Source organism: Microcebus murinus, chromosome 10 (assembly GCF_040939455.1).
Source record: "Microcebus murinus isolate Inina chromosome 10, M.murinus_Inina_mat1.0, whole genome shotgun sequence".
NCBI classification, from domain to species: domain Eukaryota; kingdom Metazoa; phylum Chordata; class Mammalia; order Primates; family Cheirogaleidae; genus Microcebus; species Microcebus murinus.
Window position 1 is genome coordinate 96,713,194 of NC_134113.1, and position 25,945 is coordinate 96,739,138.

General features: G+C 41.6%; 1 protein-coding gene across 2 annotated transcripts in view; it reads right to left on the reverse strand.

Annotated features, from left to right (window-relative positions):
- GALNT8 (polypeptide N-acetylgalactosaminyltransferase 8) overlaps nucleotides 1-10,229 on the reverse strand; it is a 51,771-nt gene extending 41,542 nt beyond the window's left edge. For both annotated transcript variants that reach the window (XM_076007747.1, XM_012783125.2), the window contains exons 1-2: nucleotides 9,718-10,229; nucleotides 5,223-5,508 (exon numbers count right to left, since the gene is read on the reverse strand). In XM_076007747.1, coding sequence (XP_075863862.1) covers nucleotides 5,223-5,508; nucleotides 9,718-9,928 — 497 coding nt within the window. In that variant the 5' untranslated portion in view covers nucleotides 9,929-10,229. The remainder of the gene's footprint in view (nucleotides 1-5,222; nucleotides 5,509-9,717) is intronic.
- Nucleotides 10,230-25,945: the final 15,716 nt, after the last annotated feature.

Here is a 25,945-nt window from a genome sequence, read left to right on the forward strand (position 1 = left end):
CTACAGCTGACTGAGGGGAACTCAGACTGTGAGCTCCCTACCCGCCAGCCCTCCCAGGTGCTGCTGGCACGGTGATCCCAGGAGAATGGGGCAGACCCTGAGGCTGAGAGACATAGACCCAGCTTGGGCTCACCATGGGTGAATTGGGACTGGCACTCCTCTCCCTGGTGGGGATATAGTTTGAACTGTGGGGCCCAGAGGTCAGACCTGCAGATCAGATCCCATGCACCCAGGTCTCACATTGCCCAGGGCACAGAGGAATATACGTGAACAGCCTACTGAGGTGTGTGTGCCTTCAGGGGCAGATCAGCATCCTAGAGGGCAACCCTCCTCCCAAAAGGAGGCCCTGCACCCAGCCCAGGTGGCGTTCCTGCACAGGGAACCTCCCGGCTGGGATCACAGCCAGGGGAGGCCCAGTGGCGTGAGGTCTGGCCTGCTGGCAGAGGCCCAGGAGTAGCAAAGGAGTTGAGGAGGGTGGAAAGAAGCGAGGCCTGCTCCAGACTGTAGGTCTTAGCCCTACCCCACACATAGACATTCTGGCTGAGCGAGGCCATTGCAGTCCTTCCCTGGCAGCTTTTCCCAGAAGCAGAGAATAGAACTTTGACCCCTGCTAACAGCATTGGTGGTGCCTGAGGGCAGGCTTACCCAACCCAGCTCCACCCAGACTCTCTCCCAGACCAGCCCTCACTGAGGGAGAGAAAAGGACACACCTGGAAGTCCCAGGGCCCCACCCACCACCTGAGGCACTAGAGTGCCTCTCTACAGGAACAAGAGCGGGTTACAGGACACAAAAACAACAGCGTAGCCTGGTCCTCCAAGCAAGCGCCACCTACTGACAGGGAGGGCATCCTGCACAGCCTTTTCCTGGCACCTACTAACTCATCAGACAGGGAGTGGTCGAACCTCACCCACAGACACCACCTACCGGCTCAGAAACTAAACAAGGCGTGTGAATACCCAAACAAAAACCTAAAGAAAAGAAGCAACAATTGATGGAAATGAGAAGAAATCAGTGAAGGAACTCCGGAAATATGAAGAACCAAATGGAAACCACAGCCCCAAAGAGAAGCACCAGCCCCTTAGAAACAGACACCAACCAAAATCAGGCAACCAAAATGACAGAAGAGGAATTTCAAATGTGTATCATAAGAAAATTTGACGACCTGCAAGAACAACTCAATAACCAACACAAAGAAACCACAAAAACCTCCAGGATCTGGAACAAAAATTCACTAAAGAAATCGACATAATGAAGAAAAGTTTAACCAAACTCCTGGAAATGAAGAATCAATTCAGGGAACTACAAAATACAGTGGAAAGCCTCAAGAACAGGGTAGATCAAACAGAAGAAAGAACCTCAGAGATTGAAGATAACAACTTCCAATTAAATAAGTCAGTCACAGAGATAGAGCAGACAAATAAGAGAAAAGAGCAAAGCCTACAAGAGATGTGGGATTACGTGAAGAAACCTAATGTGAGGGTCATAGGGTTACCAGAAGGGGAAGACGAAAACACCCAAGGGTTGGACAAGCTATTTGAAGATATAATAGAGGAAATTTTCCCAGGCCTTGCTAAAAATCTCGATATACAAGTTCAAGAAGCTCAGAGGACCCCTGGGAGATTCGATGCAAACAGGAAGACATCACAACATGCAGTCATCAGACTGACCAAAATATCAACTAAAGAAGCCCTTCTAAGAGCTGTAAGATGAAAGAAGCAAGTAACATACAAAGGAAAGCCAATCCGAATAACACCAGACTTCTCTATTGAGACTTTACAAACAAGGAAGACTAGGGCCCCACTCTCACTCTCCTGAGACAAAACAATGCCCAGCCTAGAATCTTATTCCCTGCAAAACTAAGTTTTGTATATGAAAGAGAAATCAAGACATTCTCAGGTAAGCAAAGACTGAGGGAATTCACCAAGACAAGACCAGTCCTTCAAGAAATACTCAAAAAAAGTGTCACCCCAGGATCAGCACAATAAACACTCACAAATGTAAATCTACTCAAAGCTAAAGATCAAAGCCCAGATACTACAATGGCTCAAGAGAGAAAACAAAGCAACAAAGTTTAACCCAACATAATTAACGAAAATCTGCCCCACCTATCAGTTATCTCAATAAATGTGAATGGCTTGAACTGCCCACTCAGGAGACATAGGCTGGCTGAATGGATAAAAAAATACAAGCCAAGTGTCTGCTGCCTTCAGGAAACACATCTAACCTGCAAAGATGCATATAGAATAAAAGTAAAGGGGTGGAGAACAATATTTCAAGCAAACAGAAGCCAAAGAAAGCCTGCATGAATCAATATGTCGTAGAGATAGCTGCACTCCCACTCCCATGCTCATTGCAGCATTATTCATAATAGCCAAGGTATGGAATCAACCTAAGTGTCCATCGATGGGATGCATGCATAAAGAAAATGTGGTACTGATATATGATGGAATACTATTCTGCTATTTTTTTTAAAAAAGGAAATCCTGTAATTTGAAGCTACATAGATGAGCCTGGAGGACATTATGTTAAGTAAAATGAGCCAGGCACAAAAAGACAAAAAATACCGCATGATCTCACTTATATGTGAAAACTAAAAAGTTTCACTTTTAGAAGTAGAGAGTAGGATGGTTGGTGGTTACTAGTAGTTGGGATGGTGGTGGGTGGGGAGGGGTTGGGAGATGTTGGTTAAAGGATTCAAATTTTCAGTTAGATAGGAGTAAGTTCAAGAAATCTATTGTTCAACATGGTGACTATAGTTAATAGCAGCATGTAGGATTCTTGAAAAATGCTAAGACAGTATATTTTGTGTTCTTACCACAAAAAGGATAACTATGTGAGGTAACAAATACATTAATTAGCTAAACTTAGCCACTCCACAATGTATATATACTACAAAACATCATGTTGTACAAGATAAATATATAAATTTTATTTTTCCATTTAAATAAAATAAAATGTTAAAAAGAAAACAATTCTACTTTAATAGCATCAAAAAGACAAATACTTAGGAATAAATTTAACAGAAGAAGGGAACAACTTATACTCTGAAAACTCAAACATTGTTGAAAAAATTGAAGAAGACCTAAATAAATGGAAAGATTTCTCATGTTCATGCATTAGAAGACAATTGTTGAAATGCAATCTTCCACAAACTTATCTACAGATTCAATGAAATCCCTATCAAAATACTCCTGGTTTCTTTACAGATATTGATAAACTAATCCTAAAACTCATAGGGAAATTCAAGGTCCCAGAATAGACAAAACAATCTTAACAAAGAAGAAGACAGTTGGAAGACTCACATTTTTCAATTTCAAAACTTACTACAAAACTACAGTTATTAAGACAATGTGTTACTGGCATAAGTATACACCTATAGATCAATGGAATGGGATTGATATCCAGAAATAAACCCTTATATTTATCGCCAATTGACTTCAACAATAGAGCCAAAACAATTCAGTGTGGAAAGTGGGCAATTCACTCTTCAACAAAAGGTGCTGGGACAACTGAATAGCCACACAGAAAAGAATGAAGTTGGATCCCTATGTAATGCCACAACAAAAATTAATTTAAAATAGACCAAAGGTCTAAATTTAAGACTAAAACTATAAAACTTTTAGAAGAAAACATAGGCATAAATCTTTGTGACCTTGCATCAAGCAATTTTCTCTTAGATATGAGACCAGAAACACAAGCAACCAAAGAGAAAATAGATAAATTGGACATTATCAACATTTAAAAACTCTTGGATTTCAAAAACCATCAAGAAATTGTATAGACAACACACACAATGGAAGAAAACATTTGGGAATCATATTTATGACAGGAACTTGTATCTGAAATATACAAAGTGCTTTGCAACTCAATAATAAAAAGATAAATAAACCAATTTTTCAAAGGAGAAAGTCTCCAAGTAGACATTCTCCAAAGATCTACAAGCAGCCAATAAGCATATGAAAAGATGCTCAACATCATTAAGCTCCAGGGAAATTTCAACCAAGACCACAAAGGTACCACTTCATGCCCACTGGGATAGCTATAATAGCAAAGGTTGGAGAGTATGTGGAAAAATCAGGACTCACACACTGCTGGAAGGAATACAAAATGTTGGAGTCACTTTGGAAAACAGTCTGACAATTCTTTGAAAGGCTAAATATAGGATTATCTCATGGCCCAGCAATTCTACCCCTAAGGCCAAACTCATGAAAAATGAAGACTTTGTCTACACAAAAACTTGTACAGGAATATTCACAGCAGTATTATTCATAACAGTCAAAAAGTAGAAGAAATCCAAATGTCCATCAACTAATGAATGGGAAACAATATGTGATAAATCCATACAATAGAAGATTATTTGACAATGAAAAGGAATGAAGTCTTCATACATGTTATAACATGGATGGTACTTTAAAATATTATGATACGTGAGAAAAACCAGTCACAAAAGACCCCATATGTTATATGTTCCCATTTATGCTAAAGGTCTGGAATAGGCAAGCCAGAGAGACAGAAAGTCCATGAGTGGTTGCCCAGGGAGGGGGAGCTATGGGGGATGGGGAAAGACTCTAATGGGCTTTCTTTTTAAAGTGATGAAAATGTTTTCAAATTGATTGTGGGGATGGTGAACAACTCCGTGAACATAGCAAAAACCATTAAATTGTATACTTTAAACACATGAATTGTATGGTGCATAAATTATATTTCAACAATAAAATTATGAAGGAAGGTGGGAGAGGCAGAAAGAGAAAAAACAATGGGGAAGGGTAACAGAGGGGAAGGAGAGAGAAGACTCTTCAAATCAGATTTAACAGCAAAGCGGAATCCAAGTGGAGAATGGAGGAAAGCCCTAGGGAAGGAAGTAAAGCTGCTAACTTTGGTGTGACTTGTACACATCCTTCCTCAGCCTCACTTTTCTTGTCTAACCCCTCGTATCTCTGTTTTTCTGGATCAAAGATGCAAAGGATCTGTTCCTCTTCTGTCTCTGCTCCCCTTTGCTCTTCTCCAAGGGGCTGTGAATATTTGTATCAGTCAGCTGCCTTCCCTGAGCTGCCATTGTAAAATGGATTGAAAGCAAGAACTTTGCTCAGTCAGCCTGAACCCTTTCCTCACCGGCTCCCCACTACCCCAACCTCCGGCCACGCCCTGACTTCCACTCCTCCCAGAGCTCACCCCCCAGTCAAACTGAGGTCCCTGGAAGCCCTTGCCTGGTCCATCCCACCTGGAATCTCGCGTGTCGGGGATGGTGCGATTGAGCGGCAGCTGGTTGCTGAGGTACACGTTGTAACCAAACTTCTGGAAGAGGTCCTGGGCCTTTCTCTGCTGGGCCTCAGAGAGATCCTCACCCCACTGCCTGAAAAGCGGCGAGCGTGGGAAGAGCTTCGTGTGGGCCATGCGCTTCCTCGGCTCACTCAACTTGGCTCTCACTGGTTTTCGGACGTCTGGCACCCTCTTTAGTGTGTTGTTCACTCCTTCTTGTTGCTTCAGAGCCAATTTCATACTTTCTTCTGCAAATGAAGAGGAGGGGCATGGGGAAGAAAACATTTCAGCCAATCCTCAGTTACCAGGGCATTGCCTTCCATCCTAATTTCCTTGATTTACTCTTCAAATCTCAGAATTTACAAGCTCTTGTCCCAGAGAATGTGGACGGAGGATCTGACAGAGGATGTGTTGTCACAGGGACTTGTCAGAACCATGCAAGGTTGTCCTAGGAAGGCACGCACTAGGTACAGCTCCATCAAAACTTATCTGTCCCACACCTCCAAGGCTGCTCGAGGGACTTACTGTCAGCTGAGAAATAGGTCGACAAAAAGCTCCTGTTTTTAAGAATGAGGCCTGAAAATCACTTACATCAGAATCTTCAGTTGTGATTACTAAATACATGTAGATCTCAGGGCTTATCCCCAAATGTACTAAACCAGAATCTCAGGTTAGGTGGGCATATGAGTAGGGAAAATTACAAGAATCTACATTTCTCATAAAACCAAGGAGTAATTCTTTTGTACAGCAAAATTTGAGAAACACTGCATTGTACTATTGGTGGCTAACAGAGGCAAATCTGTTCTAACCACAGCCCTCACCATCCTCCCACCTCGTCACTTCCCATGTAGTTGATTTACCAGGAACATTAAAATTGGAGATGTCTTAGTCCTGCATTTTCCAACTTGCTTGGTCATAAGAACGTCATCAAAAGTGTGTTAAAGCCGGGCGCGGTGGCTCACGCCTGTAATCCTAGCACTCTGGGAGGCTGAGGCGGGCGGATTGCTCGAGGTCAGGAGTTCGAAACCAGCCTGAGCAAGAGCGAGACCCCGTCTCTACTATAAATAGAAAGAAATTAATTGGCCAACTAATATATATATAAAATTAGCCGGGCATGGTGGCGCATGCCTGTAGTCCCAGCTACTTGGGAGGCTGAGGCAGCAGGATTGCTTGAGCCAGGAGTTTGAGGTTGCTGTGAGCTAGGCTGACGCCATGGCACTCACTCTAGCCTGGGCAACAAGCGAGACTCTGTCTCAAAAAAAAAAAAAAAAAAAAGTGTGTTAAAATGCAGAATCCCAGGCCTCCACCGGAGACTCTGACTCAGTAGGTCTGGAGTAGAGTCTGGGAATCTGTATTTTTAACAATTGCCCCAGATAAACCCAATGGTCACATTCATTTGAGAGACAACTTCACTCAAAATAATGGACAGGTGGTGACAGACCCAGGTAAAAGGACGATTTATGCAGAGAAGGCCCTCCGGGATCCATGATATAGATAGTAATAGTGATGTTTTGCATTTAGAAAATGTCCTACAAATTTCAGCACTCTTTCCCACCCATTGTCTAGTTCACTTTTACAATAACCCTGTAAGATTGTGCTGGAGAGTCTTGGCGTGAGCATAAGCACTTCCTCAAGCTCAGTCTATGAACTCAGCAAAAAGAGAGAAAAAGTAACTATTTAGTGTTCAGTGATTGTGACTCTCCTTGACACTAAACCCCCCAGTGGTGATCAAGGCACTTTGAGACAGGGTCCACTTGGTTCCCACTAATCCTCCACTAAACGCACAATGAACTCCACCAGGCTGACAGGACCACCTTTAGCCCATCCAACATCTTTCTGAAAGTTAGAAAAAGGCACCCCTTTTTTCTGGATAATTACAGCTCAAGGTCAACAACTTGGTGAGGGGACAGTCCCATGGAGCAGATGAAGCTCCATGCATGGCACATGGCTTGGTAAGCAGAATGTGGGCTGGATTTCAGGTCCACATACAGCCCCCAAAAGAAGCATGGAAGTCCTGTATCTGGGGAGAACATGCTTGGAAAGTGACGTGAGACTGGCCCAAGGAGAAGGAAAGAGGGAGAATCAACTACGCCATGCAGGGGTCCCCAAACTATGGTGAGTTGTATATATCACAATTTAATAATAGAAATAAAGTACACAATAAATGTAATGCACTTGAATCATCCTGAAACCATCCCTTCCCCTTCCCTCAGGGCTGCTGATTGGAAATGCTTAAGACAAAAAGAGGATGGTTAAAACAAACTTGGAAAGAAAAGTAAGTGATAGGTCTATCAAAGAAGGCTCATGTGAACATCAAGCACATGTGCATCAGAAAATAAAAGTGAGAGCATAATGTTTACAGTGTTCCAAATTGAATAATATTATCCTACTGTACTGAGCATACAGGGGCCACAGGGTGGTACAGGGTTATCTATGCCTCAAACTCCTCCACCTCTTCTTTGGGGCCATCTGATTTTCTCTTTCACTCACTGCTGTCCATGGGAACTGGTTTGGACCTGGACGCACTAAAGGCAATTTGAGGACTTTCAGAGAGTCTGGCAGGATAAGCACAGTGTTACTAGGTCATCCTCATGACTTATACTTTGACTCATAGCCCCAACAGAGACACACCCAATGACATCACTCTGGGGGAGCTTTCAGGAACCTGAGGGAGATCTCAGAAAACCGGTTCAGAGTCACTGATCCCTCCCTCAGTAGGGATATAATTATCAATACATGTTTGCTTTTGCTTTTGATCATTTACATAATTTATCTGCGTATCCTTATTGACTTATGGAGCGCTGGAGGCAATTGAGCACAGGATGACAGGCAAGTGAACCGGTGTTCAGTCCCAGGAAGCTCCACAGGAAAGAAGAGCACTGGTGATTTGGAAACAGGGCCCAGAAGACATTTGAGGTTCATCTCAGGAGGTCATGAGTCTCGGAAGCCACATCAATTTAGACTAAATACAATGTGGGAGCACCAAGAAAAAAAAGAAAATGGAAAACCAGCCATTGCAAAAAAGGAAAGGGAAGCAGACCGGATGGCTCTGGGTGACTCCCAGTGGCACGTCGTGTCCCAGCTGAAGGAAAGAGTGGCTGGGCTTTAGGCACAGCTCCAGCGATGGAGGGCTAAGCCAGTGTGATGAGCCTGGGGAGGGTGAGAATCCAGGTGTGGTCTGGGTGTTCTGCCAGGGTGTGACCGCAGTGCTGAGACCAGCAGCCTGGGGCAGGGTGTCCTCCTGCACTGAGCATGTCTGCACCAGCCTCCAGAGCTGACCGTCCTCCCTCTGCTTCATCCCTCCTCTTGCCCGGTCTCACTCATCCCTCCATCCCTGCCTGTCTGTCCTCTTCTCTCTCTTTCCTACGCTCACTCCTGCACTTATTCATTTATGTGATTTCTATGTGTGAAGAGAAACGAGTGGTGAATGAGACATTCATGGAACCAGCCCTCGTGAGACTTGCTTTCCAGAAAATTGTACCACAATAAATCATGGCGAGTCTTACAAGGGGACACAGAAGACGCTATGGGTGCTTTCTGCCTCCTCTCTCCTTTTATTCTCCCCCTGCCCCCGATTTTATTTTTTTCCCCTTCTTGTCCCCATATAAACTCTTTGACTCTCTCTCCCTGGACTCTCACTTCTGCTCCTTCTTCTCTGTCCCATCTCTCATCTCCTGTCTCACTCCCCTTCTCTCTCTCTCCCATCCCCTGACTCTTTCTTTTTCTCTTCCTGTCTTTCCTTCCATCCATTCCTCTGCCTCGCCCTAAACCCTGACAACACTCAGCTCTCATTTAAAAAACACTTTCCGCAGCTCCAGCCCCACGTGCAAACAGCTGAGCAGTCTCATCCCTGCTCACACATGCAACATCTGCTTCGGGGTTCAGTGTTTGGCCACTGTCACCCGGGGAGCAGGGCAAGATCACTGCCTTCCTCATTGAAGTCAGGTGCAGAGGCACATAAAATTTCAAGGAGCTAGAGTTCTGTGTTGAGCCAGAATCACAAAACCCAGAATTTGCAGAAATCTTACCCTGAACTTTAAGTGAGGAGGTTAAGATTTGGTGCATACCAGTTTATAGATCGCTTTCTGCATGCATTTCACACAGGGGTTCCTGCTGTCCCCCCCCCCCCCCGCCTGCATGTCTGTAGATGTGCTCATGCACAAGCACGCGCATGCACACGCACCCACTCACGTGCACATCTTGCTGCCCTTTGCCAAACTGCCTGCCCTGATTCCCACTTCTGCTCGCCCAATTCTCAGCACTTACCTCCCATTTGGAGGTACAGGATTCAATGTCAGATGCTTAAATGAGCAAGTCAGGGACGAGAATGTGACCTCCCACCCATTTTTCTCTCCATGCCCCTTTTCCTACCTGCCCCTAAACACACACACACACACACACACACACACACACACACACACACTATCATCCCCTCTAAATTCATGCTGTGAACTTACCCAGATGCTGCAATTCCACCTCCAAGTGGGAGAGTCTCTTTACCACTGCCCCGTCCCACTCAGACAGAGGCAAACGAAGCTCCTTGTGGAGACCACCCAGGATCAACTTTTGTAAAGTCCCCTTGGCATAAAAGGCCAGAAGGAGATTGGCAGCAATGACGAGAGTCAGCCCAATGCAGAGGACTTTGGGGAACTTTCTTCCAAATATCATCTTCTACCTGCAGCACGTCCACTCCCTGTGGGGCCAGGTGTGTCCAGGCAAGCTAAGGATCAGAACCAGCCAAGCCTGGTCCCTGGCGGGCTGCGTGGACAATGCCCTGCCGGCTGAGCCAGATGCTCTCCAGCCAGGAACGCTGTTAGCTGCCTGGCTTCTCCCTGAGTAGCGTCAGTTGTGGGGGGTGTGCCCTGGCGGCCGTCCAGCCACAGGTAGGTCACCTGGGCACATCTCACACCGTGTCAGAATCAGGTGAGTGCTCGCTCCTGCGGCCAGTGCAGGCTGCCTGGGTGAGACGCCTGTCTCTCTGTGTCTGTCTGTGTTTGGCTTTTAATGTTCTCTCTCCTGGGCAAAAGCACCTGGGAGACTGTGCTAGGGCATGTGAGGTCTGGTCCCCTGGGCACAGGAGATAAGTAGGATGAGAAAGGAATCCACAGAGTGGGAGGCGCCGGTACCGTATACTTTCTGAGAGCAAGGATCTTTCAGGTCCTTTAACCTGACTCTACAGGGTCTTGAATATAATAGGTTTGCAAGAAATTCTTGGTCCCCAAACTTAAAGAGAGACTTTCCTGAGGGCTCCTGGGGCCTCACTGCCTAGCAGCCAGTGGAGAAGAGCTGGAGGCGGAGCCAGGCGTGAGCCTCAGGGGATGATACTGCTGTCCTGGTCTCTGTCCTTTGGGTGTCCTCTGCACGTGCACTGGATCCCCCCCCCCCTTAGCTCCCGGAGAGTCCTTTGCCTCCATACCTCACTCTCATCATATGTTTTGGACAAATTACCTAATTATCACCATGCCTAAAATTGTTCCCCAAGGCCAAAAGTTTAAAGTTCTCAGTCCCTCCATAATCACAGCTCCTACCCTGTCCCCACCCCTTGGACTAATCACTAGGTCTCCAAGCACAACATATGCAAACCAGCTCTGAGGCAGACGTGTGGATTAAAGAAATGTGGCTTTAGGAAAAACAGAATGAAAAAGAACAAAATGAAAAGTAATCAGTTCTTTTGTTTTTTCATCAACACAAAATCTCTGAGGTTCCTATCTGCAAATTAGAATCAAAACAAGTCAAACTAACGTGCACACGGGGCAGCAATGTGCACTGGGTGTCGGTCAGGTGGGGCGAGGGGGGGGTGAACTCATGGCTAATGGATGCGGGGCGCACTGTGCGGGGAAGGGGCGCCTCTCGCCCGGGGTTGGGCAAGGCAAAGTCACCACTTGTAACCAAAACGTCTGTCCCTGGCCGGCTGCGTGGAAAACGCCCTGCGGGCTGAGCCAGATGCTCTCCAGCCAGGAACGCTGTTAGCTGCCTGGAGCTGCCTGGCTTCTCCCTGAGCAGCGTCAGTTGTGGGGAGTGTGCCCTGGCGGCCGTAGTATCTTGAAATAATAATTCTTAAAAAACCCTACCTAACAGGTACAATGAACACTATTTGGGTGGTGGGCACACTTATAGCCCTGACTTAAGGATTGTAAAAGCTATCCATGTAACAAAAATGTTTGTACCTCCTTAATATTTTGAAAGAAAAAAGAAAAAAGAAAATCACATGACACCTTTCTGTTTCCAGGACAGGACGGAAAGGTACATTTATCTCTCTTCCTTTCCAGTAAGGGCAACTAAAAACTCCCCACGTAAGAAGGCTCTGAAAGGCGGAGAGAAGACAGCAGGCTGACCGGAGCTCTGCGGACCTGAGCAGCAACACAGCTGTGAGTTTCCTAGGTATTCCTTTTCCTGATATATCCTAGACAGGGTTCTGGAGAAGTCAGCAACCCGGAAATGTCAATGGGCACAAACAGTAAAAGCCCCAAGAAAAATATGCTTTCTCTAATAGAAGGAACGGGAAATTGGCAGCCTAGGAAGACAGAAAATATGTAGACAATAACTGCCCTACAGCAGCCAAACACCTGAAAAATTGGCTATGCCACACCCACCCCATCACCAAAGGCCACCTGGAGAGCAGGGGCCCTTGCCCTCTCAGCCGGTGTGGTGACAGCAGAGGCCAGGTGAGACACTGGGTTTCCACTCCCACCTGGCAGCAATGGGGCAGCACCTCCCTCTCCCCACCAGAGCAGTGTCTGCTCAAATAGGAGTTTGCAATAAGATCCAGAGTCTCAGAAAGCAATATTCAGAATGTCTAGGATGCAGCCGAAAATCACTTGTCCTTTCAAGAATCAGGAAAATCTCAATTTGGATGAGAAGAGGCAATCAACAGACACCAACGCCAAGACGGCACAGATGTTGGCATTGTCTGACTAGGGTTTTAAAGCAGCTTTAAAATTGCTTCGGCAAACAATTATGGACATGCTTGAAACAAATGAAAAAAGTAGTGAGTCAGCAAAGAAATCAAATGTCTCAGCAAAGAAATGGAAATATCAGGAAAGAAATAGAAGATATGAAGAAGAACCCAATGGAAATTTTAGAACTGAAACACAATAGGCAAAATTTAAAAATCACTGGCTGAGCCTTAACAGCCAAATGAAGAGGACAGAGAAAAGCATCAGTGAACTTGAAGAGGGAACAACAGAGAGGAAATAGACTGAAAAAATAAAGAGCCTCAAGGACTTGTGAGATTATAACAAAAGGTCTAACATTCATGTCATTGGAACCCAAGAAGGAAAGGAGGAGGTGTGCAGTTAAACAAAAATTTAAAGAAATAAGGGCTGAAAATTTCCCAAAGTTGGCAAGAGATGTAAATCTATAGATTTAAGAAGCTGAGAAAACCCTAAATAGGATAAACTCGAAGAAACCCATGCCCAGATGCATCAGAATCAAACTTCTAAAACTAAAAGCAAAGGAAAATACTTAAAAGTAGCAATAGAGAATTAACAATTTAAATGATGTGGTTTCTATCATTCAGAAATCATCAGAAATCATAAGACCTGAAGCAAGCATCACGGCAGTTTTCAAGTGCTGAAAGCAAAGACTGGTTAACCCAGAATCCCATACCCAACAAAAATGCCCCTCAGGAATGAAGGGAAAATCAAAACATTCTTAGACAAGAAAACTAAGAATTTGTTGCCAGCAGACTTACCTTAAAAGGATGACTATACAAATTTTTCTAAGTGATAAAATGACAAAAGAAGGAATCTTAGAACATTAGGAAGAAAAAAAAAACAGAAAGAGTAAAAAAATTTGAGTAAATACAAAAGACTTTCTTTCTTGAGTTTTGCAAATTATATTTGACAGTTGAAGCAAAATCATGACTTGATGTAGTTCTCCAAGTACATAGAAGAGATATTGAAGACAATTAAATATGAGAAAGGGTAAAAGGATTTAAAATTAGGTAAGGTTTCCGTATTTTACTTGAACTGTAAAATGATGACACCAGTAGACTGTGGTAAGTTAGAGATGCATAGCGGTGATGAAATAGTTGTGAAGTATCTTGAGTGCGGCGATGGCAGTGTGAAAATGCATGTGATACAATGGCATAGAATTATATATGCACCATGCCAATGTCAATTTTCTGGTTTTACTATTGCACTATAAGCTATACAAAAATATCCACTGGGGAAAACTGAGTGAGGGGTACAGAGAACTGTTCTGTATTATTCTTATGTATTGATTTATTTAGAGACAGAATCTTACTCTGTTGCCCTGAGTAGAATGCTGTGGCGTCAGCCTAGCTCACAGCAACCTCAAACTCCTGGGCTCAAGCGATCCTCCTGCCCCAGCCTCCAGAATAGCTGGGACTACTGGCTCATGCCACCACGCCAGCTAATGTTTTTCTATTTTTAGTTGCTTGGCTAATTTCTTATTTCTATTTTTTTTTTCGTTGGTAGAGAAAGGGTCTCACTCTTGCTCAGGCTGGTCTCAAACTCCTGAGCTCAGTGATCCTCCTGCCTCAGCCTCCCAGACAGCTAGGATTACAGGCATGAGCTACTGTGCCTGGCATGTTCTGTACTACTCTTGAAAAATTTTGTGAATCTGTAATTATTTCAAAATTGAAAGTATTTTTTAAAGCCTGCTCTCTATCCTACACAAACTGACTCCTGAAATAGATCACCTTCTGAAACTATAAACCCTTTATTAAAAGCACACAAAAAATTGTGGTGACTTCTAAATTGTGGTGAGCTTCCTAAATGGGGTGAGGACAGAGGTGGGAAGGAGACTGACTTTTCACTGTACAGCTTTTTATATATTTTAAATTTTGTACCACGTTACACGAATTATCCACTAAAAATAAATACTTTGATAAAATATTCCATACCAATCATTGTCACCTTATTGCTATCTAGCATAGAACATTCACGCAGCTAGAGAGATCAGCAAATATTTCTTTCTCTACATTCTTGCTTCTGTCCTTCTCCACACAAAAGGCGATGAGACTCCTCTCCCTGGGAACACCAGCTGCCCTCTCGTGCATCCAGTCACTTCTTGCAACACTGCGGCAGTGGTCCCCCACTGTTCAGTTCATGAAAGTCACCTGGGTAACTTGGTAAAAATGCAGTTTCTGAGCCTAAAGATCCCAATTCTGTAGGTCGCTGTGGGACCTGGGCACCTGCATTTTGACAAATGCCTCGTGTGAATACGGTTGTGTCTCTGTCGGAGGGAGCCCACAAATCCCTGGGGGAGGTGGATGGATTTACAGGCGGAGTCGGTGCACCTACCACCTGTAGGAGGCGCCGACATGGGCCGAGGGCCACGAAAGGGCAAGTGACTGGCCATTCTGCCTAGGGATGTGGCATCTTGAAGGACACGTAAGTTTCAGTCCCTCTAGCAAAGGGAGCAGGAGTAAGGAAGGTTACAGGGACAAGAAAGTACACATCACTTTAATGAAGGACAAATGTTAAGAGTCGTCAGAATGTGGACGTGGAGACTGGGATAGGAATGGCAAGAGCTGTTCACCTCATTTTTTGTTTATAACAGCAAAAAATATTAATCAGCCAACCTAAAGGTCTCAAACACAAGAGAATGATTAAATAATTAATGGTGCATAGTAGCTAAGTAAATTATAGTACCTCCACTCTATAGAATATTAGAATATTATAGGTAGTGAGGAGAGACTGTTGGGAAAGTATGGACTTCAGAGTAAGATAGTAATTCCATTGCTTACCAGCCAGATACACTAAGGCAAGTCATTTCCCCTCTCCAGACCTCATTTTCTTTATCTGCTAAATGGAGACATATAACACCCTTCTTGGTTGGGTGTGGTGGCTCACATCTGTAATCCCAGCACTTTGGGAAGCCAAAGCAGTTGAGGCCAAAGCAGTTGAGGCCAGGATTTAAGACCAGTCTGGGAAACATAGCAAGACCCCATGTCTACAAACCACGAAAACATTAGCTGGATGTGATGATGCACGCATATAGTGCCAGCTACTTGGGATGATCACTTGAGGCCAGGAGTTTGAGGGTTCAGTGAGCTATGATGGTGCCACTGCACTCCAGCCTGGGCAACAGAGTGAGACTCTGTCTAAAAAAAAAACACACCTTTTTCGCAGTGCTGTTACAAGATATGAGATAACCTTTGTGATGTCTGGCATATTCAATAGACATTGGATGATATTAAATATTATTGATGTTGTTTTTGTTAAAAAGGCTTCGAGGGCCATATTGCAACATGTCATGGAAAGTTGTTTATAATAAAATGCTAAGTGAAAAACTAAAGGCTAGAAAATTGCTTAGGTTACCTGAGCTTCCTAAATGGGGTATTATAGGAGTCATAAATAGGTCACAATGCCACGAACAGCCCAAATTTATTTGACCCTTACCAAGCCTGCTGTTATAGGATTCCAGGCCTCTGCAAAATCTCCTTATGCATTTCTAAAAGTGCCCAGAGCGGGCTCAGAAGTAGTCCAGCCAGGCTGCACGTAGCACTTTATAGTTTTCCTGCTTTAGCATCTCTGAGCCCCTGCCTGGGTGGCCTCTCCACCAAACACTGCTACTCCCCACAGCCCACCCTGCTCTGCTCTGTGGAATACACAGTCCCCTACTCTTCAGGGGCTACACTCATCGGGATCTTAACATACCCAAAATTATGAGAACTTTTATGCCAAAGCTGGAAAACCTATCTCTATTTTGCATCCTACATACCGTTGGAGTAGGGAGCAGCTAGTATTCCACGCCTTAGAGTTTGTAGTGAGTACCCACACACATTTCCCCTAAGTACACAAATCCAGTGGGCAATGGGAGGAATGTTGAGTCAGAGATAAATCCAAATGACTCCTACCACACCCACTGGGAAGCGCGTCTCCCTTGGTTAACGAGGACTTTGTATTTGACCACATTTGTCTGACTCCTTTCCTTAGCATGAGTTCTTCCCCAGGAGGCTCCGAGGCCTCAGTAGACTCCCGAGTACCCACCCACCACTCTGCCAGTTGTGCCCAGAGATGACTAAGCCCAATAATGAGCCTGGCTCATACACCAGATGGAAAACTCACTCCCACTCCAATGTAAACATTATTACAGCAGTGTTAAAAGAAACCCCAGTGTCCATATTCTCCAATACATGGAACCAATGTACTTTGAAGAAATGATTGGCTCTCAAGCTGAGGCAGGGAAAATGCAAGATGAACCCAAAGAATCTTGTAGTCCCAGAAAGAAAGCAAATGCTCAAAAAACTGGTGTGGGGAAGGATGAAAGAAGGAAAGAATACTAAGGCAACAGAACCAAACAGAAATACAGGAATAAAAAAAAGACTGGAAGGAAATATGCTGAAATGGTAACAATGGTTGTTTTGGGGGTAGTAAAACTATAGGCGATTAATTTTCTTTTTCTATTTTTAATTATTCTCTGATGTGGTCCTATCAGCTTTATGTGGAAAATGTTTATAAGTCAATGACATCCAAAAGTAGGATCACCAGTCTTGGTGGCCATCTGAAAATGGAGGCATGAGGGAAGGACAAGGAGGACCCCAAAACCTCCCGCTTCAGCAGTGGGGTGCTCGGTCGTGCCCCTAGCAGAGGGAGAGAGCAGAGGAGAAGGACAGGCGTTAGGGGAAATCACTAAATCAACTGGGCACGTGTTTCTTTGGAGAGGCCTCTGTAAGATCCGGTATATCCAATGAGCAAATGGAAATTTGAGTCTCAACCTTTGCAGAGATATCAAGGGCAGAAAATTTCGTCAGAGGGAATGAATAGCATTTGTGAGAGTAGAAGTGTATTGGAACTAAACATAACAATGGAGCATTCAACAAGCATAGAAAATTTTATGTTTATAGCGTCTTAAATCCTACCAGGAAAAAAATAGTGATTCGACCACATCTATCTTTTCTCTTCCCTGCCACAAAAGCCTCTAGCTAGACAGAAGATATTTCAGAAGGGAATGCTTTTGTGGATCATAATGCTAACTTTTTTCAGGGGGAAACTTCTTTCCCCTGCATATTTCATCACTAAAATTTCTGCACATTCTTTGCTTCTTTGGGGATAATATGTTCTCAAGAGATAAGGCTATATCCTTACTAAATCACTTACAAATATTTGTGCAACTTCAAAAGAGTCATTCATTTTATAAGGAATGTGGTTGATAATAGTGGCTGAAAAAAAGCTTATTTATAGCTTGTGAGCATGTGTTAAAGGAAAAAAGAAAAGAAGAAATCAACATTTTGTTTGCACCTTCTAAGGGTCAGCCAGTGTTAGACTTTAATATGTGTGATTTCATTGGGCTTTCACAATCGCCCTGTGATGCAGCAATTATTACCCTCTTCCATGGGCAAGGAAACCGTGGATCACAGGAAGCTTAAATAATATTCACTCTAGATCAGGCGGTATTTTTTTTCATTTTAGTGTCTTAACATAATTCTTTATGCTGTAGTTTGGAGGGTTAGTGCAGGTAGCCTGCAGGTAGTTTTCTTTTTGCTTATATATCCATTTCCTAGTGTCCTTCCTGGCCCCCTGGATTGGTTGCCTCTACATTCATCATTGTTCTGGACTCTACAATAACACGAATGCAAGGGCTTCAACCCTAAGTGCTCAGACAGGAAGGAGAGCATAAGATTGTATGACCCGGGAAGAAACTACAAGGTAAGAAAAGCTGCTGAGTAAGAAAACTTTCAGGTATTACTCAGTTTAAAGATTGTCTTTTCCACAATAATTAAGAGGCTCAGACAAATTTCTCCCATCATAGCAACAGAGGAAAAAGAATCATACTGCAGAATTGGAGAGCATCATAATACCCATTGCATTTGCACATAAAGTACAAATTATTATAAGACAAGCCAATGTCATAGTCAATATAGTTGATAAATCTTTAACTCTGAGAAATGGCAGAGTAACAGAATTCTTTGCAATTAATTAATAAGCCCTGAGTACCTATAAAAGAAGAGAATGGACTCAAGGAAATAGATTATCCTAGAAGATAGACCAATATAGGTCACAGAAAAAGATAACAAAACAAGAGGAGAGTTGGGACCAGAACCAAAATATGGGGTTTTTTTGTTTGTTTATTTGGATTTTTGTTTGTTTTTGTTATTGTTTACCACACCTGGGTGTGAGTTTCATCAGTGACCTAACAAGGAAGACTTACGTAGCCACTACCATCAGAACTACTTAAGAATAGATGAAAATTTTATATGGCCCATACATGTCCGTGGAATTCTCTGTCATAAGCCTTAGACTCAGTTCCTCACATGTTATCTGATGGATGGTGATTTGAAGCACCATCTTGCCTTCTAGCCAACAGCTCAGTTTCCATTTCATTTAGGCATTCCAGTGAGACTTTTAAATAATTCAAGGTGCAACTATCAGTTTGTACAAAAATTGGAAGAAGCACTTAGGAAAAGGTACTCTGGAATTTCAGGCAAGTAAAGGCTAGTTTGATAGGTTTGACAGAAGAATATCACTGCCTTATATTAAATTGACTAAAGAATCGGCTGATGACAGATTGAAGAAGCACCACAATAATTTTTTTTAACAATCTGGAATCAACTTCTGCTTCCAGCCATAAAGGAGCAACTGAGACTGCATTTTCCTTCCTGCCCAAAACAACTATAAAACCGAACAAAATATATGAGACAACTGTTTTCAGAAAATAGGCAATGAATGACTGTGATTTTTGAGAGAAGGGAAACGTGGGGAACTCTATATTTACTCTTCTGTCATCCTGGGAACAATTTCACAACCATGGCATAGGATGGTGAACCCCATGCAGAGCAGGACAGACCTGCCTAACCTGAGGAGTCAGAGAACAGAGTTTAGGACATGACAAAGCACTCAGAGTTTGCAGTGGAGGGTACCCAAGTTAAAGGGACTATATAGAAATAGGGGCCGCAGAAGTCCATTGGGGGATTCTCTCTAGATTCTTAGACAAGTGATAAGCTGCACAGGTCAGGGGAGGACCTACACAAGGTCTACCCTAGGGCAACTGATGCAAGGTTGAGCGCATGACAGACACTAGAGGGCACATAGTTTTGGGAGACACAGGAATTCTGTCTGAGTCCTAATGGAAATATCTTACTGAACACCTGTGTATTCTGCTCAGACACCAGGAAGAATGCTGCTTAGGAGTACAGGCTACATACTAGGGTAAGGGCCACTCTACACCTACTCCAACAAAGCCTAAAAGCAAGCCTCCACAGCATCAAAATGAGTTATCAGTATATTAACAGCCAGAACAAAAGTCAACACTCTTTAAAGAAAAACAACATAAACCAAATGCATTTAAAGAATTCATCCATAATGTCCAGAACAAAATCACAAATTACTGTACATGTGAAGAGATGGGAAAATGTGACCCATTAACAAGAAAAGCAGTCAATAGAAGCTGAACACAGATGCTGCAATTAAAATATAAGGGCTCTAAAAAGCCTGTTATAAAAATGCCCAAGGATCTAACAAAAAAGGTGAATATAATGAATAAACAGATAGAGAAATATCAAGAAAGAACTCAAAACTCTAAAAGAGAACCAAGTAGAAATTTTTGAACTGAAAATTACAGTATCTAAAATTAAAGATTCACTCAACAGACTTAACAGAAGATTGACAACTGAAGACAAAAAATTTATGAATTTCAAGACACATTGATGTAAATCACCCAATCCAAGCAGAGAGAGAGAAAAACTTTTTAAAGATGAACTCAGTGATCTTTGGTATGATATTAAGTGATCTAAGTATAATTAGAGTCACAGAAGGAGAGCAGAGTAAGAAAAAAGCAGAAAAAAAATCTAAATAAGAGAGAAAATTTTCCAAATTTAGTGAAAAAGATCAGATCAACCTCAAAATAAAAATGGTTCATTAGAAGAATCAATTTTTTCAAAACACATATAGGCACACCAGAATCAAACTGCTAGAAAAAAACTTTAAAAGCCACTACAGGAACAATAACAAATGGCATGAGTGCCAACCATAATCCTGAAAGACACACTTCTGATGCCATAATCTCAAATGTTGAAATCCTGAAAGTTCAAAATCCCTAAAGTCTAAAATCCCTAACATCTAAAATCTCAAAAATCACAGCCCCAGAAGATTAAAATCCCAAATATTGAAATCCTAAAGCCAAATTCTAGGGAAGGGTTTGGTGCATTTTTGGTTGTATACAATATAGTTGCGTCATGTTAGTTGCATCATGTTACACAAAACTAGTACCCTATTGTTGTCGTTATTTGGAAATTAAGTGTGGTTTAAGGAGATGCATACGGGTGCCAGGTTGACAAGGAGTGGACTTGTAGATGTAATTAGGTGTCAACTTGACTGAATTAAGGAATACCTAGAAACCTGGCAGAGCATTATTTTGGATGTATCTGTAAGGGTGTTTCCAGAGGAGATCAGAGTGTGAGTCTGAATGGACTAGGTGGGGAAGATCTGCCCTCCGTGTTGGCCAGAACCATCCAATTGGCTGGGCGCCAGGGAGAACAAATGCAGAAGGCAATTGGCTTCTCCCTGAGAGTTGGGACAGACTTTTCTTCTGCTGCCTTGGACATCAGAACTCCAGGCTTGCCAGCCTTTGGACTCTAGGACTTACATCAGGGCTCCTGACCCCCAGAACCTACATTCAGATGCCATAGTTTACACTAGAGTTCACTCTTAGTGTTATACACTCTATGGATTTTGAAAAATGTATAGTGACATATGTCATACAAAATAATTTCACTGCTTTAAAAATTCTCTGTGTTCTACTCCCCTAACCTCTGGCAACCACTGATCTTTTTACTGTCTCCATGGTTTTGCCTTTTCTAGAATGTCATATAGTTGAAATCGTACATATGTAGCTTTTTTCAGTTAGCTTTTTTTAGTTTTTAATATGTATTTAAGGTTCTTTTATGTCTTTTCATTGCTTAGTAGCTCATTTCTTTTTAATGCTGAATAATATTCCATTGTCTGGATGTTCCAGAGTTTATCCATTCACCTACTGAAGACATCTTAGTGGTTTTTAAGTTTTGGTAATTATAAATAAAGCTGCTGTGAACATCCATATGCAGGTTTTTGTGTGAGCCTAAGTTTTTTAATCATTTGGGTAAATATCAAGAAGTGGATTTGCTATAGCATATAGTAAAAGTATGTGGAGTTTTGTAAGAAACTGCTAACTTGTCTCACAAAGTGGCTCTACTGTTTTGTATTCCCACCAACGATGAAGGGAGTTCCTATTGTTTCACATCCTTGTCAGCATTTGATATCACCAGTGTTTTGGATTTTTGTCATTCTAATAGGTAGTGTAGTTGTATCTCATTGTTTTCATTTGAAATTCTCTAATGCATATGAGCTTGAGCAACTTTTCATGTGCCTAGTAACCATCTGTATATCTTCTTTAGTTAGGTATCTGTTCAGGTATCTTGCCCATTTTTTTAAAGTGAATTGTTCATTTTCTTATTGGTAAGTGTTAAGAGTTCTTTGTGTATTTTAGATAATAGTCCTTTATCAGATATGTCATTTGCAAATATATTTGCCTACTCTGTGGCTTATCTTCTCATTGTCTTCAGAGTGTCTTTCACAAAGCAGAAGTTTTTAATTGCAATGAAGTCTAGTTTATCAGTTATTTCTTTCATGGATTATGTCTTCTGTGTTGTATTTAAAATTCATCACTGGCCGGGCATGGTGGCTCATGCCTATAATCCTAGCATTCTGGGAGGCCGAGGTGGGTGGATCATTTGAGCTCAGGAATTCAAGACCACCCTGAGCAAGAACGAGATCCTGTCTCTACCAAAAATAGAAAAAAATTAGCCAGGCATGGTGGTGCATGCCTGTAGTCCCAGCTACTCGGGAGGCTGAGGCAGGAGGATCGCTCGGGAGGCTGAGCCCAGGAGTTTGTGGTTGCTATGAGCTAGGCTGATGCCATGGCACTCACTTTAGCCAGGCAACAGAGTAAGACTCTGTCTCAAAAAAAATAAAAATTCATCACTAAACCCAAGGTCACCTAGATTTTCTCCTAGGAGTTTTATAGTTTTCCATTTTACCTCTAGGTCTATGATTCATTTTGAGTTAATTTTTGTGAAAGGTGTAAGATCTGTGTCTGTGTCTAGATTCTTTTTTTTTTTTTTTTTTTTTTTGCATGTGGATATCCGGTAGGTCCAACAACATTAGTTAAAAAGACTATCTTTTCCCCATTGTATTGCCTTTGCCCCTTGAAAGATCAGTTGACCGTATTTATGTGGGTCTATTTCTTGTCTCTCTATTCTGTTACATTGATCTCTTTGACAATTCCTTCACCAGTAACACCCGATTTTCATTATTATAGCTTTATAATAAGTCTTGAAGTTAGGTAGTGTCAGTCCTCCAACTCTGGCCTTCCTCAAGGGTTCTGTTGGCTATTCTGAGTCTTTTTCCTTTCCATATGAACTTTAGAATTAGTTTGTCAATACCACAAAATGACTTGTTAGAATTTTTATTGGGATTGCATTGAATCTATACATCATATTGGGAAGAATGCACATATTAACAATATTGAATCTTCTTATCCATGAACATAGAATATCTCACCATTTATTTAGTTTTTAAATTTGTTTCATCAGAGTTTTATAGTTTTTCTCATATAGATCTTGTACATATTTTGTTGGATTTATACCAAGTGTATCTTTTTTGGGATGTGACAATGTAAATGGTATTGTGTTTCTAAATTCAAATTATAATTGCTCATTGCTGGCATATAGAAAAGTGGTTACTTTTGTATATTAACCTTGTATCCTACCAACTTGCTATAATTGCTTCTTAGTTCTGGGAGGTTTTTGATGATTCTTTGGGAATTTCTACAAAGACAGTCATATCATCTGTGAACAAAGATAGTTATTTTACTTCTTTTTCTTTTCTTATTGCTTTATTTCCAGTACAATGTTAAAAAGTAATGAGATGAGGCCGGGCGCGGTGGCTCATGCCTGTAATCCTAGCTCTCTGGGAGGCCGAGGTGGGCAGATCGTTTGAGCTCAGGAGTTCTAAACCAACCTGAGCAAGAGCGAGACCCCGTCTCTACTATAAATAGAAAGAAATTAATTGGCCAACTAATATATATAGAAAAAATTAGCCGGGCATGGTGGCGCATGCCTGTAGTCCCAGCTACTCGGGAGGCTGAGGCAGGAGGATCACTTGAGCCCAGGAGTTTGAGGTTGCTGTGAGCTAGGCTGACGCCAAGGCACTCACTCTAGCCTGGGCAACAAAGTGAGACTCTGTCTCAAAAAAAAAAAAAAAAAAAAGGAATGAGATGAGACATTCTTTCTTGTTTTTGATCTGAATGGAAAACTAGTTTCTCACCATTAGGTATGATGTTAGCTGTATGCTTTTGTGTAGATGTTCTCTCCCAAGTTGAAAAAGTTTCCTTCTATTCCTAATTTGCTAAGTGTTTTTTTATCTTTAACAAGTTTTGGATTTTGTCAAATGTTTTTTCTTTTTATCTATTGGTATGATTATGTGAATTTTCTACTTTAGCCTGTTGATGTGATGGATTATATTACTTATTTTCAAATGCTGAGTCAGCCTTGTATACCTGGAATAAATTCTACTTAGTTGTGGTATTTAATTCTTTTTATATGTTATTGGCTTCAATATGCTAATATTTTCTTGAGGATATTTGCATTGATCTTCATGAGAGATATTGGTCTATTCTTGTAATGTCTTTGTCTGCTGGCCTCATATAATGAGATAGAAAGTATTTCTTTGGCTTCTGTCTTCTGTAAGAGACTGCACAAAATTGCTATAGCAATGTTTGGTAGAATTTACCAGTGAATTCTGGGCCTGGTGCTTTCTGTTTTGGAAGGATATTATATTGATTATTGGTGCAATTTCTTAAAGAGATATTGGACTATTCAGATTGTTTGCTCCTTTTTTATGTTCTAGAAAATTTGTCTTTCAAAAACGTGGTCAGTTTTTTCTAGGTTGTCGAATTTGTGGACATAGAGTTGTTCATAGTATTCCTTAATTATCCTTTAATTAAAAGGATCTTATGTGGGATCTGTAAAGGATGTACCTGTTTTCATTTCTGATTGCAGTAATTTGTGTCTTCTCTTTTTCTTAGAAGACTTGCTAGAGTCTTATTGACTATATTGATCTTTTCAAAAAACCAGCTTTTGGTGTCATTGTTTTTCTCTATTGATTTCTGGGGTTTAATTTCTTTGATTTCTCCTTTATTTTTATTATTTATTTTCTCTGCTTACTTTGGACTTAATTTGTTCCTCCTTTTCTCATTTCCTAAGGTGGAAGCTCGGATTACCAATTTTAGATTTCTCTTCTTCTTCAATATACACATTTTATGCTATGTATTTTCCTCTAAGAACTGCTTTCACTGCATCTCACAAGTTTTAATAAGCTGCAATTTCATTTTTATTTAGTTCAAAGTACTTCTAAATTTCTCTTTAGGTTTCTTCTTTGATCTATGTGTTATTTAGAAGTGTGTTGTTCTATCTCTATATATTTTTTGATTTTACAGATATCTTTCTATCTTTATTTCATTATGATCTAAGAGTATTTATTGTGTGATTTCTATTCTTTTAAGTTTGTTAAGATGTGTTTTATGGCTCAGACTGTGGTCTATCTTTTTTTGTATTCTTTTTTTTTAATTTTAACATATTATAGGGGTAAAAATGTTTAGGTCACATATATTGCCTTTGCCCCACCTGAGTCAGAGCTTCAAGTGTATCCATTCCCTAGAAAGTGTGCACCACACCCATTAGGTGTGTATATATCCATCCCCTCCTCCTCCCTCCCATCTGCTCAACATCCGATGAATGTTATTACTGTATGTGCACTTAAGTTGTTGATCAGTTAAAACCAATTTGATAGTGAGTACACGTGGTACTTGTTTTTTCATTCTTGTGATACTTCACTTAGTAGAATGAGCCTCAGCTCTACCCAGGATAATACAAGAGGTGCCAGATGCCATTTTTTATAGAATGTCTCTTGTTCCTTTGAGTAGATGCCCAGTAATGGGATTGCTGGATCAAATGATAGTACTACTTGTATCTTCTCTTTGATGTATCTCCATAATTTCCACAGAGGTTATACTAGTTTGCAGTCCCACCAGCAGTATAAAAGTGGTACTATCTCTCCACATCCATGCCAACATTTATTGCTTTGGGACTTTTTGATAAAGGCCATTCTCACTGGAGTCAAGTGATATCTCATTGTGGTTTTGATTTGCATTTCTCTAATGATTAGAGATGATGCGCATTTTTCATGTTTCTTGGCCATTAGTCTATCTTCTTTTGAAAAGTTCCTGTTCATGTCCTTTGCCCACTTTTTGATAGGGTTCTTTGATTTTTTTTTCTTGCTGGCTTTCTTGAGTTCTATATAGATTCTAGTTATTATCCTTTTATTGGATATGTAGCATGCATATATTTTCTCCTATTCTGTAGGATGTCTCTTTGCTCTCATGATAGTTTCCTTGGATGTAATAGTCATAGATGGGACTTAGCTAAAAATGATACAAGCAATATATGACAAGCTGACAGCCAACATCATACTAAACAGGTAAAAACAGAATGCATCCCCACTTAGAACTGGAACCAGCCAAACTTGCCCTCTATACCACTTCTATTCAACTTAGTGCTGTAAGTCCTAGCCAGAGCAATCAGACAAGAAAAGGAAATTAATGGCATCCAAATAGAAGATTTCAAACTATGGCTCTTTGCTGACAATATGATCTTATATCCAGAAAACCCCAAAGATTCTG